General features: G+C 32.6%; 1 protein-coding gene across 1 annotated transcript in view; it reads right to left on the bottom strand.

The window, feature by feature from the left end:
• MBD2 (methyl-CpG binding domain protein 2) overlaps window positions 1–20690 on the bottom strand; it is a 73151-nt gene that overhangs the window by 34351 nt on the left and 18110 nt on the right. The window contains exons 2-3 of the mRNA XM_074203717.1: window positions 20051–20210; window positions 12789–12926 (exon numbers count right to left, since the gene is read on the bottom strand). Coding sequence (XP_074059818.1) covers window positions 12789–12926; window positions 20051–20210 — 298 coding nt within the window. The remainder of the gene's footprint in view (window positions 1–12788; window positions 12927–20050; window positions 20211–20690) is intronic.

Below are 20690 nucleotides of genomic sequence, written 5' to 3'. Positions count from 1 at the left end.
AAGCACTATATATTCTCTCAAATTCAAATTTTTTTATTTAGTATTAACCCAACTTTTCTCAAGCCAAATTAGAAATATAAATTTATATCTTTATCAAGTAAATTCTGCTTTTTTATACATATGAAACTCAAATCATCTGTCTCTCTGATGGTTTAATTATTAAAAACAAGATCATCATGTTTTATGATCCTTATCTACTAAAAACATATCTCCTTTAAATTCTTTGAAAATTTGGGGGGGATGTAAGAATTCAAAGCTAAATGGGGCAATCAAGAATTCTAAACAATATTTTTATAATACATTTTAAACTTCTATAACTACAGGAAATGTGATATAATGTAAAAAACAATTTGAAGTTAATTCTAGTTCCACTACTAACTAGGACTATGACCTTGAAAATCACCTGTTCTTCGGTTTTCAGTTTGTATTTCTGCAAAATGAGGAAAATATTTCACTCCATGCTTCACAGAATTTTGAGAATTAAATATGCAAATATATAAAATATATGAAATATAAAGTGCAAATAAAAGTTTTTAAATTACTGATTTTCCTAGTTTTTTTAACTTACTCTTAAATTCGTCTACCTCAAATTGACCCAATCTTCTCTGTATCACTATTCAATTCACAGAATTGTCTCAATTGACCTTAATTTAAATGTAGTATGTTATTTGCTCTAAACATTGAACAGAGAAGCTTGTTTATTCAGTGACCTGTCACATATTATAAAATGTGAGTTGAAAAGGTTTAGGAGAGAAAAAAAGTTATCTGCTTTATAATTCTTCCCCCAAATTACCCCATTGCTCCTCACAAGACTGTTTTCAATAAGTCAAAGGTCTAACAAAGCTGAGTCTTTCCTTTCCATAGTGATAGTGTGATAGTATAAACACAAATACACACACAGATACCCTAAAACTACATTAAGGAGATTAAATAACATAAGGGCTTTCATTAGTCCCCTTAATATAATGGAAAAATCAGGATTATGGGAGCCTGATGATAAACCACTTTACCCACCTCTGGCCAGAGAAGTGATGAACTCCAGGTAGCAAATGTGACACATATTTTTTCCCCAAATGACTTATATAGGGATTAGTTTATTCCTGTATATATTTTTTTAGGTTTTTTTTTTTTTGCAAGGCAAATGGGGTTAAGTGGCTTGCCCAAGGCTACACAGCTAGGTAATTATTAAGTGTCTGAGACCGGATTTGAACCCAGGTACTCCTGACTCCAGGGCCGGTGCTTTATCCACTATGTCACCTAGCCGCCCCTATTCCTGTATATTTTTAAATAGAGTTTGTTTTTCTTCTTTTTACTAATTAGGGTAGACATTGGGGGGGGGTGAATAACAGAAGAAAGGACAGAACAAATCACAGACGAGTAGGACAACACTGAAAGTTACATGCTATTTATTATAACTTTGAAAATAATAGATTCATAATTTCATATATAGTCATCTGCTCTACATTTTATATGGAAATGCTCATTTTAATTAGCAATAAAAAAGAAAACAAAATGAAGAGAAAAGGATTTTCCCTGAGTGTATATATAAATATTTTTAATTTATTTCCACATTATTACTAATTATCACTATTTCCACATTATCACTAATCTTAATAACAATGCATTCAGCAGATTTACTCAAAATCACTTCAATTTAATAAATTTGAAAAATTTTGCTGGTTGTTATTCACAGTAGATACATTTCATAGCTGACTTGAAACAAATTTGTATAAAGCAAATCAAAGCTTTTAGTTAGAAGGTCTCTCTCCACTGGAAAGTTTCTAATTTTTTCTTTATTTTATTTGTATTTGACAAATATCAAACAGAACAAGCATTTTCATATATACTAGAAAAAGTCTTAAACATGAAACTGAATCTCCACTGTATAGAATACTGTATAGAATTTGCTTTTCATGTCAAGCAAATAAATTCTTTATATAATATTCAAGATGGTCCTTTTTATGTGATATCTTCTCTCATTGCTTCTTTTCTCTTCTATTTCCCCAAATTCGGGGGGGGGGGGGAGGAAGGGAAAAAATGGAGGAAAGAAGGATCTTAAAATGAGTATACAGTTAAGAAAAACAAATTCCCACAATGGTCATTCCCAAAAATGCTTGTTTCATTCTGAATTTTGAGTCCACTGACTATTAATCATCTAAAAACATGGTCATGACATTGACCAAAGTTTGTCAGTCTTTCAACTTTTTTTTCTTTATTGTTATGATTTTATATATTTTTCCTAGTTCTCACTGTGCTTTTAACAATTTCAATATCTTTAAAGACTCAATTTATAGATAAGGATGAGATTATCTGAAGAGCTTTATATTTTTTATTTTTAATTTCATTAATGTGAATTCTGTTAAGAGTACATTTATATGGATTCACTGGATTGCAAATGAGCATGAGTTGGAAGGTGGATTTTGATTTGATTTTAATATGACCAGTTTTATAATGAGGGAAGATATTTATCAATAGCATATCAATCTTGCTTCCTATCATAAAGATTTCTGGATGCATTTACCACAGACTACAAAATTATGGAAAATAAGGATTCCTTGTGAATTAATGGTCAAAATATTTTATCCCAGGATTTTGGAAAAGGGAAGTTATATTTTAAGATATTGACAGAATATAACTTAGAATGAGGCTGAAATGCATGAGGGAAGAAAGGCAATAAAACTGTCATCTGAGTATGAAAGATCTCCAGTCTATAAGTGAAAATACCTCAAATAGCTAAGAGACTTTATTTTGGAAAATCAACATGGTCTCGGACCCCAAGTTGCTGACAAAAAGAAAGTGAACTGAGGAGTAAAATTATGGTCTACCTCTGGCATTCTTCAATTACAGCAGTTAATTTGAAAGTAACTCCTATTTTGTTTTGTTTTGTTTTGTTTTGTTTTTAAACAAGATTCCTTTTACATTCATTTCACTTGAAAATTCATTGAACAAGCTGGATTGAAAAATAGAAATCTCTCCTGGCAAAAGTTTTTTAGAATGTTCAAACTAGTTAAACCATACTGAACTGAAATAGTTGTTTATTCCCATAAAGATAAGTAAGACCTGAGCATGAGTAGGTAGCAGAGGAGTCAGTATACAGGGACAGAATGAAGATGAGAGAGAATGAAGGATAGATTAGATTTGATTAAAGAAACTAAAGAAATGACAGCAAGACTTTAGGAGAAACTGAAATAGCTATTTTGTGGAGTATAATAAAGAGTAGTCATGAAAAAACTTTGGGGTTTTTTTTGTGTCTGTTTTTCTGTCCAACATAAGTCTTTCTGTGGAAAGCCTTCCCTACTGATTGGTACCTCTTCTTCTAAACATCTAAATCTGAAAACACATACACTAAAAACATATTATTTTAGATGAGAAGCATCCATTTTCCTAGTTAATTAATGGCTCTCTCCTCTACACTTATGACTTCAGGACTGGAATCCAATAACACCAACCTGAACAGTATCTATCCTCTAGATATGCACCTGAACTAAGAGTGTCTTGGATTCTGAAAAAGCTCAAGTTGCCCCAGACTCCTTCTGGGGTCATCTAAAGACCATCATGCCTAAAGAACCCTGCCAATCTCCCTGGCTCCTTACTCTTTTCCTGCCCTGTGAAGATACCATACCTCCTGGTCACTCAGGGTGGGGAGCTCATTGGGCTACTAAAGCATCCTTCTCTACTGTTCCCACTTGGCAATCTTTCAGACTGAACTATATACTTGCCTGTTAAAAGGCTTTCCCTTAAACATGGCAAATAAGGGGTCTATTTCTTTTTAAGATTGACTGCCTTTATGTAATTTTTCTGTGGAGTCCTTTTAATCTTAGCAACATATGTCATCAATTGATACCAGTGAACAGGGTATTTTTGCAGAAGGTAATTAAATGAAGTGGTGGCGTTTTACCAAGCATGAATAATATTCATTCTGTCTATGTCTGTCTCTCCCCCCCCTCCCTCTTCCCGCCCCCCCCATCCACTAATATCCATTTTTTTTAAAATAGTGAAGTACCCATATACAGGAAATAAAAATAGAAGTGAAGTACCCATACTTTTCAGGCAGTCTTCAGGGCATTAATTTAGGACTGTCCTATACTTCCCCTATGATTCCCTGAACCCCAAAGAACCCCTTTAACATGAAAAGATTTGTTGAATTGACCACCTTAACAATTGTGCGGTGTGACAACTTCACCAGTCGTTATTATAGATTAGATTTTTTTTTTGCAAGGCAATGGGGGGCGGATTAAGTGACTTGCCCAAGTTCACACAGTAAGTAAGCATTAAATGTCTGAGGCCAGATTTAAAACTTAATTCCTCCTGACTCCACAGCTGGTGCTTTATTCACTGTGCCACATAGCTGGCCCCTATAGATTAGACTGATTCTTGTTATGAACCCCTTTAAGTCCCATGAGCAACAATGACAGGATTTCAGGGAGGAAAAATTACTATGAATTGACTAGGACCATGACATTAAGAACTAATACTTGTGAAACAATTCATCAAACATTTATAGGGTGCCATTCCCATTTAGCAATTATTCTATATAATTCCTCCTTTTTATGAACATCCTGTATATATCTTGCTTTGTACATAGTTATTTTCATGTTGCTTCCCTCATTAGATTATAAACTTCTTGAGAGAAAAGGGAATGTTAGGTTTTGCTGTTTGGAGGGGTGACATTTTTGTATCTCCAGTTGTTAGAATGGTGTCTGGTACAAAATAGGTGCTTAATAAATGCTTTTTTGAGGGTAGCTAGGTGGCACAGTGGTTATAACACCAGCCATGGAGTCAGGCGGACCTGAATTCAAATGTAGCCTTAAACACTTAATAATTACCTAGCTGTGTGACTTTGGGCAACTCCTTGGCCTTGGGGAAAAAATGCTTTTTGACTTGCTTTGTTCTTTGCAAGTGCTATGCTAAAGTCTGGGGAGACAAAGATAGAGAAGTAAAGATACTATATTGGCAAAAACACTATAATCTGAGTTTAAAAACTGAAGTTAAATCTCAATTCTCCACAGTCTGAGTATAGGCAGGAAATTTTACTTCTCTGGGCCTCAATTTCCTCTTCTGTAAATTAGATTTAGTTTATTGCCCTTAGGTAACCAAGAATTATAATTTATATACGTATGCGACTTTTGGATTACAAAGATCTTTATAAAGATCTCATCTGATTTATAACAACCTAGAATGCAGATGATGAAATAGACACTGAAGTGAAATCCCGTAACATTTGTACCCCCTTCTCCAGTGTTCCTTGGCAGCTACGATAGAGTGAATAGAATGGTGGGCCTGAATTCAAGAAGCCTTGTCTTCCTGATTTCAAATCTGACACCTCAGACACTTACTAGCTGTGTGACCCTAGTCATGTCTCTTAGCAGCCCTATTTGCTTCAGGTTCCTCATCTGTAAAATAAGTTGGAGAAGTAAACAGCAAACCACTCTAGAGTCTTTGCTAAGAAAACCCCAAATGAGGTCACAAAGAGTTAGATATGACTAAAATGACTGGACAACAATAATGCCCTAAAAGAATTGTTGTGGAAATTAAAAGTAAATATTTGCATATCTTGCAGCATTACATCAATGTCAGCTATTACTTTTTTTGTTACTGATTTCATATTGCTTCCTCCTCCCTCACCCAATTTCTTGAAGAATTATTTCTGTAATATTGAGCTATTAAGTCTGTAATATTTCTGTTATATTGAGATAATAAGTCTAGCAGAACCACACTAACTATATATTATATATAAATTTAAAAGGTGTCCCTGAATCAAAAAGTGGTATGGGATCCAACAGCTGAAGATGTTAGTAAGGATGAAATCTCAATTTACCAAGTACATAGAGTTACTTGCACTTAAAACCTAGTCAAAGAACTAGGTTTAAAAGATGCATAAAGAAATTAGAAGCAAGAGCACATAATGATAGATTATGATTATGACAGATAAAATTTACATAGTGCTTTAAGGTTTACAGCTATTATCCCATTCTATTATCATAACCACCCAAAGAAATAGGTGCATTGATTATCCCTCTTTGTAAAAGAAGAAAATTAGTGTGAATGAGGTTGAGTGACTTGCCCAAGATTACCTAGTCAGATGAAACAAGATATGAACTCAATTCAAGTCTTTCTGATTATAAGTAACCCAAGTGTCTCATTACTATGCCACCTAGTAACATAGCTGGCCTATGATGACTAAGGTGATGAAACTCAACAGAGTAATATCATTTTACAAAAAATGTTCTTGGAGCTCTAAAGCCCAAATTGGCATCTTCTCTTGCCATCTTTTCATCTTGCCACCATTTCAATTCAAACATGTTTAAAATCAAATTCATCTTAGCAAAATCAGAAGTCCCAATACGAACACATTATTTCTGTCAATGATTCCTCCATTCTCAAAATAAAGTGAGGTTGGAAATGAATGTTCTGGGGAGGTGGGGGGGGGGGAGAAAGAGCTATTTATATTATTCTGAATGCAAGAAGAACCAAAAAGGACTACTACATCTGTCTAATGGTGGATTTAGCAACCATAACAGGACAGTCAGAAGGCAAAACTATTCAACTGTGATAGGTTCATAGAGTTAGAGTTGAAAGAGAGCTTAAATGTAATCATTTTATAGATGTAGAAACAAAGGTACCAAAATAATTGAAGACTTGCCAAAGTTACAAAGGTAACAAGTAGCAGAACTAGAATTTGAGCTAGGTCCTGCACCACTAGTATTCTGTCTCTCAACCATCTCCTGCTGCCTCCCTATTCATTTTCCTTGTTTTCTCTTTCAAAGAGGAATAGGGACAGGTATATAATGATTCAAATGAAAACTGTTTGTAGGTTTATAATGTCAAGATGTGACAGTGCAGCCAAAAAGTTAATACTATCCTAGATGACATTTAAGGAGGCACAATGTCCAAAGGGAGAGAAAGAAGTGATGGCATTCTTTTCTGGTCAGATTATACTTAATTTATTGCATTTAATTAACAGTACCACACATACAGAAAGGAAATGACATGTGGAGGAAAAGCAGGATGGCATAGAACCCTTAAAGTGCCCACAAGAGTCAGATATTATTTTAGCAAAGAAACTAAAAAACAAGCCATATGGGAATCTGCTGAAAGAACCCAGAGAAGACAGAGTAGTCATAGAAGCTGCTTTTAAATTTGTGAAGGGCTGCAATGTGGAAAAGGTATTCAATTTGTCTTCTTAACAACAGAGTAGAACTAAAACTAAGTAGAAACTACAAAAAAGCAGAATTTGACTTAAGTTGAGGAAAATTTTCTAAATATTCAGAGGTATCCAAATGTTCAACAGACTACTGGCAGTAGGTTCTACCTCACTAAATACTAGAAAGTGAAATATGGAAGACCACTGTTAAAAGTGTCAGAATGGATTCCAATGCCAATATATTGGAAAGCCTCTGATACCCCTTCCAAATCTAAAATTCAGTATTATCTGCATTATCTCTAGTCCTGACCTTTCTTCTGAGTCCAAGTCCTTTATTTCTTCTTAATCACTAAAAATTTCCATTTGACTAGCTTCCTATCATTCCAAATCAAACATGTCTGAAATCAAATTCACCTGAGCAAAACTGAAAGACCTAATATAATCCCATTATTTCTGTCAGTGATTCCACTTTTCTCCAAGACACCAAGAAAGGTAATACTTTGTCTCTCTTCTCCTCCTCGCTTTCCACCATATGAGGCAATCATCACAACCAGATAATTCTTCATTAGTATCTTTTCTATTTATCTCTGTCTTTTTGTTCCTACTGCCACCATTCTAGTCTAAACCTCACTATGGCAAAAAGTCTGTAAGCTGGGATATTAGACGTCTGATTCAAATTCAATAGTCAAATTAATTTTCCTAAAACTGTGCTTTGCCCTTCTAAAATTTTTCCAGTAGTTTCTAATATCCTATTGAATAAAATGCAGTGTTCTTGATATCAAGTTTACAGGTGCACCATGAAATAGTGGAAAGACTAATGGATTAGGAAACAGAAAACCTGAATTCAGGCATTGGATTCTGACACTGCTCAAAGAACTTAAAGCAAGTCACTCAATCTTTCTGATCTTTAGTATTTTCTCCTCTGTAAAATAAAATTTTTCTAGATGAGAAAATGTATCTGCTTAGGTGAGAGATGATGAGTGTAGAATATTGCAAAGACTTATCTGATGTGCTGATCAGATGTGATTAGTTCTTCACCATCCCCCCCACTTTTCGCTCTTTGTTACATGTGATGACATATGGGGTATCGAAAAGAAGAGCGGTACAATTGAAAATGAGGGTGATATTAAAACATAATATAAAAATAAAAATTTAAGTAGAAGAAAATAAATATCTATTGTTAGCAATATACAAATATTAATTTTATATATGTTATATATTATACACATATATGTGAAAGTGATTTGAAAACTATAAAATTTAAAATAATATTAATCTACAGGCAAAAATATAAGTTTATATTGAATTCACTGAAGTTTTATACTACTCTTGTAAATGTCATTAAAATTAATTTTAAAATATGATTTTGGAAAGAATGTGGAGACTTATTTTTCCTACTTAAAAATAAGGAATATAACATCCTCTATAATACTGGATGTATAAGTTAATCCATGTCTTAAGTAATAAAAAAAAATGTACTAAAACTCTACTGGAAATAACTGCCAGAGAGAATGTCTTTGAAGGGAATGTGCTTGGAATTCCTAGCACTGACTAGGATGGTTCTTGGTGATAAAATTTTAATACATAAATCTTGGGCCCAAGATTCCTTATAGACTACATTGCTCCAGATTGTTGGTGCAGATAGTTATCTATTAAGAAGAGACATCTTAAAAGTTTGGTTTTTGAAAATAAATTAAAAATTTGACATCCTTTTAAATGAGAGAAATACAAATATAAAAGAAAACAAAGATACTACAGGAGACTTATTTAGCTTTACCCCATCTTTGAAAATATTTTCACTGTTTAAAAATATTATAATAAAACTACAAATAAACTATAAAACTATAAATAAATAATTTTGATAATCTAGGGAGATCAAAAATATTTATAGTGTTTTATTACATTCAATAGAGCTTCTAGGACTTAAATAGCAAAAAATATACTCCCATGAGCTAAAAATATAGGTAACAATATAAAAAATTGTGACTCAATTGAAGATCTATGCAGATAATAAAATACAAGAAAATCAAAACAATGAGCATGTAATAGAAAAGTTCTTCCTATACTGAAAATGACAAATTTGGAAAATGTTTTCCAGGGTACTATAAAATTTGACTGGTAAATATTCTAATAGCCCCACTGATAGATTTTTCTGATATAGATAGCAATCAACCCATTAAAAATGCCAATGGGGAAAGTATATGAAAATCATTGTTACAAAATCTATTAGTAATATACAAAATATTCTTCTGAATTAACTAGTATGAATATTATCACTGTTATTTAATAACAACGATCAAATAATCTTAGGAAATATGTCTAGCACTGACTCATTACTTATTCTATCATGTTTTTTAAATATGATTTCTTGAAAATAATCTCCTTAGATATAAAGAACAAGTACATGGCTAGATCTTTTTAAAGGCATTCTTTTTATATTACCTTATTTGATGATAATAAACTTTTAGTCTTTGTAATTATACAATTAAAAAAAGTCACTGAACTAAACAGATTCTTGATCTATCAATTTTTAAAATACTCACAGAATACAAAATGGATTGAAAATTGGATTACTGCATAATACGAACAACTAGATGGCATAAAATGGATAAAATGCTGGGTTTCAAGTTAGGAAACTTCAGTTCAAATGCTGCCTCAGTCACTTACTGGAGATATGTGACCCTGGGCAAGACATTTAACTTATTTAGCTCAATTTTTCATGTGTAAAATGAGGTTAATAATTTCTACCATGCAGGATTGTTGTGAGGCTCTAATGAGATAATAATCATAAAGTGCTTAGCTCAGAGTTTAGCACATAGTGCCAAAGAAATGTTAGCTATTGTCATTATTACTATTATCATTGCTTAATGCACAGTCTGACAGGATTACTTTATTATCTGAATGATCATTTTAGAAATTAATAGCTTCAAAACTACTCAAGGGAAGAATATTATATCAGAAGTCTGGAAACCTAAATTCCAGTCTGTCCCCCTGTTATCAAAATCCTTAAAAGGAACTATGCTTCCTGCTTTCCATTATCACATAGATTGAAGCACCTTGATTTAGTAAAAAAAAAGTATTCAATTATTAAATTATGAGAATATAAAAATTAAACATTTAATTGTTTGATTCAATAAATTTACAATGTATCAAAATCAAATTAAAGATTTTGAGAGTGAGTATGTCCTAGTACTACCTCAATCGCAAGAATTCACTGTCATTTATTTTCAAATAAGCATAAAATCTGTTTCCTCACCTAGAAAATTCAGTTTTAAGATTCCTTTCAGTTCAAATACTATGATCCAATGATCTATTACAATAAATTGTTACTGGTCAAACTTTGGCTTATGTTATAATTAATTTTGACCAGAATAATCAATAAAATACAGGAAAAAAAACTTTTAAAAACACAAGCAAAATACATTCTCCTCTTTCTCTCTTTTCCTTATTCTAGCCCAAAATGTCTTAATTTAAGATACTAAATGAGGAACTATGAAACAATATCAACTTGGTGTTTATATATAAGATAAAGAAGGAGAAACAAGGTAATTATCCTATGATAATTACATTTTTTATTAATTAAGGAAAAATTCTACCCAGAAAAAAGAATAAAGATAAAAGAAATAGTCCATACTTAGAAGAAATCCTCCATAGTTTTAATATTTCCTATCTATACTAGGGAGAAAGGAAGAGCAAAAACTCCAACATAAATTGATTACAGAATTTAGTTTTTTTGGTATAAAGTCATGCTAGAGTAATCTTCATATCTTCAAAATTATTCTTTAATTTCTCACTTCAGAATACTAATATCTTCAAAGCCATTTCAACATGATTATTATTGAGATTTAAAATTTATGGTTAAACATAAGGAAACATATAAAGCACTTTGGAAACCTTAAAGCACTATATAAATATTAGATATTAAATTATCACTAAATTTGTCTTTCAAAAGACTGAAACACTACTCATTTTAGGCTATGATCAAGATACTAGAGCTTACTGAATGTGCTCTTGCAAGGAAAAGAAGATGGAGTCTGTAAAATCAATGATCAAAAAAGTATTATTTAAGATATCATTCCACCTTCTTTATCTTTAGGATCTCCTTCCCCTCCCTTAAAAGTAAAGTCTTACCCAATTATAAAATCATCACTAAGTGAAAATCTGCAGGATAGGAGAGGATTTTTAATCACCAAAAAGCCAAAGGAAAAGATGTTCAAGACTTTAGACAGTATCTGAAAAAAGAAAATAATCTGAAGAATTGTACCCAAGGAGACAAAGTTCTGATTGGCAGAATTCCTTCACTGTAATAATGAATGTACTAGATTCAACCACCAGCAATTTGATGACTATCACTTTTGGAGTGGTCAAACAGAAGTTCAAGCCTGGTACAAAAAAATGAATGGCTCAAAGAAAAACCTAAGTGGTGACAAGAACCTAAAGGCACATGCAGGTATGCATCTTTTAGATTGGATGTGATACACTTACATGGCCCCTGTTGATTCTCTTGGGGACCAACAGTAAAGCAAGTTTAGACCTTCAATTCTTGAGACATCTATAGCAAGATGCTGATCCAATGTGGCTCCAAATATCTTCTGTTTTCCTGGCTCACCTGAAGAGGAAAAAACACTACAGAGGATGTGGGAACTGAATTTCTTTATGTACAGCCTCTTCTAGAGCAACGGTCTGAAAGTTTGGCCAAATCCTTATGAAGTCTGAAGATGAAAAATTTAAGGTACTAATGAAAACCAAAATTAAAATGAAAGGGCAGAGTGAGACAACTGAATTTGAAAGGGAATGAAAGAGCAAAAGTCAAAGTTGTAAGTAAATCAGTACTTTCTGTTCCTCAGCTAGGAAGAAGCAGGAAAAAAGAGAACAAATTTATTGTTGTCTTTACCCCCAAATACCTCTAAAAACTAATAAAGTAGCTAAAGTTTTCAAAATACCAACAGGAATAAAAGATTTTCTACACCTCTGAAAAATCTGAAAAGTCTCTGTCCTCTTACTATGTAACATTATTACGCAACAACAGGCAGGCCTTTCTGATATTAACTACAGGTTTTAATTTCTGAGAATAGATTTTGTTAGTGAATAGCTAGATATAAAGATGAAAAGAATTTTAAATAAAATTTTACAAAAATGGAGGGTGTATAGGGATATAAATATACTGTCCTGATAAAAAACTTGTTTAATATAATTAAAGGAGATTTAATGAAATAAGTAACCAAAAGCAAGTCAGTTTTGATTTAATAGTCTTTTATTAAAAATAAATAAATTTTACATTTCACCCTCTTAAGAAACACTATCCTTAGAAACTTTTAAAAATTCAAATTCTAATGGGGAAAGATGAAAGGGTTTGCTAGAGTTGATATTCATTTCTGCCAAACTATTATAATTTATATCTAAGTGGGTATTATAAAAGCATTCCAATAGTAATATCAAGAAATTATATATTAATCATATAAAAACAAATTTCACAAAACATCTTTAAAATTTACTTAATAATTATATCTTTATTTTCTTGTTTTTCTCTAGCATATAAGACTTTCCAAAGATAATGAAAATTAATATTAAATTTACTTGAATTTCTTTCAGTCATAATACTGAATTCTGAACTGTAAGACTGGAAAACTGATGACACTCTTACCTGACGTGGTTGTTCATTCATTCGTTGAGGGTCTGATTTTACTTTATTACTAGGATGGTTCGTTACTTTAGTTACAGGTTGTTTGAAAATAGATGCTGTCTGTCTAATTGGCAATGTTGTATTCAAGTCTGGTTTACCCTGTAAATGCAAATATAAATCTTTAATGACAAAAGTAAAAAAAATACATGAAAGACAATCAAATTAATTCATTTTTATTGACTTGTGAAATGGCATACTGAAAAGAATACTAATAATGAAATCAAAAGAACCAGATACTAAAATCTATCTTTAACTAGTTGTATGACCTTAATAAAGAATTTAACTTCTTGGGAACTTTTTTCTCCCATTAACTTGAGGGGACTGAACTCTGACATCCCTTCCAAGTCTAAATATTCTAATTTTTATGAAATATATACATACATACGTATATATATGTGTATATATATATATGTATATATATACACACACACACACACACACACTAATGAAGATCAATTCAAACTTATAAATCAATCTTCTCTTTAAATACAATGAACAAATTTATTTATACAAAGTGACCTAAAGTTTTAGTGCAGCAAACTGAACATGATAAAAAGGTTTTTTATATTTTCATGTAAGAGTGGCAACATGGCAACTGAACTTTGAAAAAGAAAATTTGGGTTCAAATCCCACCTAGGCAAGTCACTTTGATTTGAACATGTTTCCTCATCTGTCAAATGAGAGGGAAAGGGTAGGGATTAGATGGTCTCTAAAGGTCCTTTAAAAATTCTAAGGCTTTAGCCTAATAATCCAAAAATATTTTTAAAATACTTTAAATCAAATAATTTGAGATAACTGTACAGAAATATTAAGAATAAACCCTTTTCTCTAGTTTCAGTATTTCAAATCATTTATACATCTTATCAAAAGGAAAACAAAAAGGTAAACTATTCTTTCAGCACTGAATTCCTTGACTGGAAGTTACATAAATCCACAAAGGAAAGCTTGGCTGGAATTTATATTTGTAGTGCATATGAAAGATTTTTTTTTCCTTCCCTATAAGGATCACATTTTGTCCTATAGAGATAGAATGGGAGCAACATAGCTGGGGGGAAATAGACACTTTTTTCCCCCCAAAATCAGTTTGCTATCTTTCTTCCTGGGCTAAGAATGCCTCTACTCCACCCACTTTGTTCTTGGAAAAAATGTATTGCTTTTAGAAAACTGGCAGTAATATCAAACATGTTTATTTAGAAAAAAATCTTTTCTATCTAATATATTTATATGTTTCATTAGAATTTTTCAAAATAATAAACTGTACATAGTATGTACAAAAGTTTCATATACAATCTTTTTGTTATACTATATGCATTAAAATGTCAATTTGACTTGGTGTTTAAGAACAAATAAACAGGGCAGCAAGGTAGCACAGGAGATAAGAGCACTGAAGCTGGAGTCAGGAGGACCTGAATTCAAATCCAAACTCAGACACTTAATAATTACCTACCTGTGTGACCTTGAGCAAATCACTTAATCCCATTGCCTTGCAAAAAAAAATGTGCATAAATATATGAAATATATTTATATATGTATATATAACATATATACACTTATATACGTATATATATATATATATATGTGTGTGTGTGTGTGTGTATATGAAGCTAACTGAGTGGAAAGAAGGAAACAGATATGAAAGATTTAGAAGAGGTAGAATTAACAAGACTTGATTGACAACTAATGGCAAATGGGAGTGGAAGAAGAATGATGAGTCATAAAAAGATTTAAGATTATGAACCTGAGTGACTGGAAAGAAATGACAATGAACTGCAAAGTTTGGGGGGAGAGGAATAAAATAAATTCAAATTGGAACATGTTGAGTTTTAAGATGCCTATGGACCATGGCTCTCATAGCAGAAATCAATTGCAGGAAGTTCACTGGAGCTCAGGAATAAAATAAAAGGTACATAATTAGATTTAGAAGTCATCTGCTAGGGCAGCTAGGTGGCATAGTTGATAAAGCACCGGCCCTGGAGTCAGGAGTACCTGGGTTCAAATCCAGTCTCAGACGCTTAATAATTACCTAGCTGTGTGGCCTTGGGCAAGCCACTTAACCCCACTGCCTTGCAAAAACCTAAAAAAAAAAAGTCATCTGCCTATAGATAACTGAATCTATAGATGTTGGTAAGATCACCAATAGGAAGAAATTTTTTTAAAAAATTATTGAGTCCAGAACAGAGCCTTAAGGAATAACCATACTTAAAAGGAAAGGGGGGACAGAGGAGTAAAGGAGACTGACAATGAGGTATAAGACAAATAGGAACAGTCACAATAGGTCAAGGTCACAAAAGCCAAGCTAAGAGAAATTATCAGGAAGAGGGAGTGTTCCAAAGAGTCAAAAACACAGAGATCAAGAGGTATAAGGACTGAGAAAGGATCATTATATTAGTGCTTAAGAGTTCATGGCTAATCTTAGAGAAACAGTTTTGATCAAGTGTCAGGGTGAGAAAAAGAGAGTTAACAAGTGTCAACAACCATTTCTAAGAGGTTAGTTGAAAAAAAAAAGGATTAATATGATAGCTTGAGAGAACAAAGAGTTAAGGTGAAGACAGGTAATTTTTGGACATGTTATTAGACCGTAGATCTGGAAAAACTGGAGTAAAAAAGAAAAAGAATGACCAAGATGGCAATCTACTGAAGAAGATGAAAAGAAATGTCATCAAAGGCACAAGTGAGGGGCGGCTAGGTGTTGCAGTAGATAAAGCACCAGCTCTGGAGTCAGGAGCACCTGTGTCTCAGACACTTAATAATTACCTAGCTGTGTGGCCTTGGGCAAGCCACTTAACCCCATTGCCTAGCAAAAACCTAAAGAAAAAAAAAACAAACAAAAAAGCACAAGTGAGGTGTTTATCTTCATATGATTATTTTTAGTAGAGGAAGAGATCTCAGAGAGAGGGGGAAAAGAGGTCTAAGGAGAGAGAATATTTAAAATAACTACTTGAAAGATATGATAAAGTGTTAATCAAGTAAAAAATACAAATTCAGTTAGGAAAAGTTAGTTCTATAATATCAACACTCTCCTGTAAAATACATTTATGTTTTCTTATAGTTTTTCAAATAAATTAAGTTTGCCTCAGGTAAAAATGGTATCTCATGATTAAAACAACTGTCTGGATTCCACAGCAATCAACTATATATTATCTTAGAAATAACTTTAACAAAAATTAAAGCTAATGGAAAAATCTTGGTTCATAATATTTGGAGAGAAATTATTATTTTTAAATATTATTGCTTTCAACACATCAATATATTGTTGATAGGGCTATGATTTGTCCAAACATTCTAGAAAACATATATATAAACATACATACACCCCCCCCCCAAAGAAGTCAAAGATAGACAGGTCTGAAAACATCATAATAATGATAACCGCACTTTTTGTGGTAGCAAAGAAATGGAAATAAAGGAGATGTTCAGTATTTGGAAAATAGAGAATTGCAATGCATGAATATAATGGAATATATTACCATGCTCTAAGAAATGATGACTGAAGAATTCAGAAAAGTATGAAATGATATATAAACTGATGCAAACAGAATCAGGGAAATAAATGTAACAATCATGAAAATATAAATAGAAAACAGAGAATCTGAATATTGTATAAATATAGTGAAAAAGGAAGTTAGGAAAATACTACTCTTTCATTTGCAGAGATGAAGATGAATGATTTGGAATACTGTATATGCCATCAGAATTTGTTTATATGTCATTTGGTTTTGATGAACTATTTGCTTTTTTTTTCCTTTGATACAAAAATTGTTCACTGGGTAGGAGTTATGTTCAGAGATGAAGATTATGTAAATATAAAGGCAGCAATAAAAATGACTTTTTAAAAAAAAATCAGTCACCAAAATTATTCAAAGTTCGTTGTTTCCTACCCTCAAAAAATAAATCCTAGCTCTCCAAAAATCTAATCACAAAAATAAATTACTTAGATGCATTTTTAGACTATCACAAGCTGAACATATATGTGTGTGTGTGTGTGTGTGTGTGTGTGTGTGTGTGTGTGTGTGTGTTAGACAATCTCCAACTTACAGGTTGTGCTTCAAAAGTTCTTCATAAACTGTTTGTTTGGAAATCAGAATGATCCTTTCTCAGTCTTTATATCTCTTGATCTCTGCAACTTTTGACACTTGGGAATTAACTCCCTTTTCCTGATATTTTCTCATAGCATGGCTTTTGTGACCTAACTGTCTTGCCTCTCTGTTCCTATTTGTCTCATAATTCAGTTTTCTTTGCTCCTCTTTCATCCTTTCCTTCTGATTAAATGTGATTAAACAATGTTACAAATGGTAGGAGATTCCTAAGTCACCATGCAAACTCATTTAACCCATGCTCTACTTGAAGCATTGTACTATACTAAAAGAATTTAAATACTATGTGCAACATGATTTTTATAGGATTACTCAACTCAATCTTTATCTTCTTTTAGTTCTTAAACTACTGGACAAGAGGAATCTGTATCCCCTTCAGCTACTCCAATTCCATGGTGCTACTATTTAAGGGAGGGAATTCCATCTATGGTAGGAAGGAGAAAAATTAAGTCACAGAACATATGACCCACACATATAGGGAAAGAAGAAGGAGCTGGATCATTAGGGTATCCTACTACCTGAATGAATCCTTAAAATCTTCTTTATAAGTGCTCAGTTATTACCATTCTTTTCTCCTAATGATTTACTTGTTAGTCTCTATCTAGGACTACTATACTACCTAGCTATAACTTACTACTAATATTTTTTCCTCTCTTCCTGCACCAAAGTGAAAGAAAATAATCTCAAACACAATTTTTATGATTACTCATAAAGAGGGAAGAAAAAGGGAATAAAACCAGTCCCACCCACCTCCCTTTTTCTTTTTTTTTTATTTCGATCCTGTAGAACCAAAGTGGCAGAGACAAGAAGGATGAGTCTTTATACACAAATGCATGAAAACTTATCTATGAAGGAAAACTAGACCCAAATTATCTGAGCATTTTATCACAGGACTATAGTAGAAGTAGGGGCTCTGGGATAATCACCTGGATACAGGCTGAAAAGATGAATGCTGTTAAACATTTCTAAAACCAGTTATGGGATACAGGAACCATCTTTAGTGATAGCTAGGAGAGTAAGAAATGATTGGGGTTTATCCTCTTCTCCCTTAACACGATCATTTTCATCAAGGCATGCTATCAAAAAGTTAGACAAGGTAAGTGTGACTAGTATTAGGTACTAGGGAGTAGAGGGAATGGAACAAAAATTTATTAAGCACCTATGGCCAGGCACTGTCCAAAGTGTTTTAGAAATACTGCCTCACTTGATAATGCTGCAGTTATCAGTTAAGAAAGAAAAGTGAACAGAAGAAAAATGAACAAAGGAAAAAAGACATTCCAAATGATAAAAATAAAAAGCACATTTTTTAAATTTAGTGTCATTCTCTATGAAATCTTCTCAAATCTCAATAGTTTTTGTGAGACTGGGTCTCCCTATCTAGCCCAGGCCTAAAGTGACCACTCATGGGCCTGATCCCACTACTGATCAACATAAAAGCTTTGACCTGCTGTTTCTAATCTAGGTCAATTAATACATCTTTAGATAGCCTAGTAACCCCTTGTTGCAGGGGGCTTACCATAATGGTGGACACCCAATTATCTTTAGCCCTACTGCAAGTTAGAACTCCTGAGCTCGAGCAAACTACAGCCTCAAACTCCCCAACCTCATTATCTCCTATCAAACTCACTCTCCTGTCCATTCTCAAAGCTTGAGTATAATAGCTCATTACCACCCAATTGGACTACTGAAATAGCCTCCTACATTGCTCACCCTCAACTTTCATTCTCCTGGCAGAATATTCCTTATTCTCAGATAAGGTTATATTATTTCTCTAATCAAAGTTCTCCTGGAATAATACAAAACATAATTCAATTCCTATGACCTTTAATATTCAAGACTTTCACAATATGGCATCACCCTACTTTTCCAGCTTTGTATCATATTAATCCTCACTCTGTGTATTCAGGACTAACTACAAACTGGATGATTTCTCTTGTTTCCCTATAATTTTCCATCTCTATGCTTTTGCTCATATTGTACCATCTAACTAGAATAGCCACTGCTCTCTTTCTCTTATTTTCAATCTAAATAATTCTAACCAAGCATTAAAAGCTCAACTCAAATAAAAAAAAACACTCTCTATTTCCCTTAAATTGGAAATAACCCCCCACTCTGACCTCATTGCACTTCAAACCTCTCACACATTTTTCATTTATTATCCTCATTTATGCATGTCTATATTCTGCTACAAGACTACAAATTAAATAAGGGTAAGAGACTAGATCTAATTGAAATTTTTTATCCCCCCCCCCCACCAGTAACTAAAACAGCACTCTGTATATAGTAGAGTCTTTATAAACATTTGTAATATTTGAACACTGGATGTGTACATAAGTCATGGTTTGCCTGACATTTAAATTTACACAAAATATTATCTAAAATACCCTTTACTGAAGATGTAGAAGAGGATTCCGGAAAGACCTGAAAAGTCACAATCTCTCAGAATTCAATTCCTCACCTGTAAAATGAGGGAGTTGGAATAAATAACTTCTGAAGTAATTTCCAACTCTAAATTTATTACCTGATTATCTAATTCAGAAAACAAAGATAAATATTGTAATAGCGGACACGAACAGAGAAAATTCTTATAACAGCCCAAGCAGGTTCTACATTCCATCCCTCTTCCAATTTCCATCAAAAAAGTCATGGTATATTTTGCTTTCCCAGAAGGAAATTGAAATGTTTGTTCTAAATTATTTTCAGATGATTCATACTATATAGGTATACAAAGCCAAATGTAAAAAAATAAGTTATTTATATTTGACAAGATGGATTTATAGATTTATCTTCTTTGTAGCAGTAGAAAAACACTGATTAGTGGGAATGACAATTAAAAGCTAATGACAGGGCAGCTAGGTGGTGCTGTGCATACAGCACCAGCCCTGGAGTCAGGAGGACCTGAGTTCAAATTTGGCATCAGACACATAATAATTACCTAGCTGTGAGACCTTAGGTAAGTCACTTAACTCCACTGCTTTGTAAAAAAAAGACTAAAAATAAATAAATAAACTAGGGGAAAAGTTAATGACAATCTAAAAATTTAACAAGAAAAAAATATGATGGATAATTATACTGTAAAATATACTTCAAAATCCTATAAAATTTAAATAAATAAAAGAATAAACAAACCTTATTTTGATTGAGAGGATCATTCCGCAGTCTCTGTTTATTTTTCTGTAATTTACTTGGCATCATCTTTCCAGTTCTGAAGTCAAAACTGCTAAGATCAACAGTATTTCCCAGGTACCTTGCCAACTGAGGCTTGCTTCTGAACTTCTTACCACTCGGACTAGAAAATTAAAAAAAAAAAGTTCATTATATTTTATTTTATAAGACACTGTAATTTTTATTCTCAGATTTCTGAATTATAGAACCATCATTCTGCTGCTTTTTCTATCTAGCTCTGAATGATAACAACAATAATAATGTTCTTGCTATTATCTTTATATTTCCTGTGCAAAAAGAAAAAAAATTCTTTTTAAAATGGTTATATATTTTACATATATAAAACATTTTTGTATAAAACTTAACTACAGGGGGTGGCTAGGTGGCGCAGTAGATAAAGCACTGGCCCTGGAGTCAGGAGTACCTGGGTTCAAATCCGGTCTCAGACACTTAATAATTACCTAGCTGTGTGGCCTTGGGCAAGCCACTTAACCCCATTTGCCTTGCAAAAACCTAAAAAATAAAATAAAATAAAACTTAACTATGCCACTATATACAAAGCATTGTACAGGGGGTACTAAAGAGAAATGAAGACACCTCACTT

Source organism: Macrotis lagotis, chromosome X, assembly GCF_037893015.1.
Source record: "Macrotis lagotis isolate mMagLag1 chromosome X, bilby.v1.9.chrom.fasta, whole genome shotgun sequence".
Lineage (NCBI taxonomy): Eukaryota > Metazoa > Chordata > Mammalia > Peramelemorphia > Peramelidae > Macrotis > Macrotis lagotis.
This window is presented reverse-complemented; position numbering and strand designations above follow the sequence as displayed.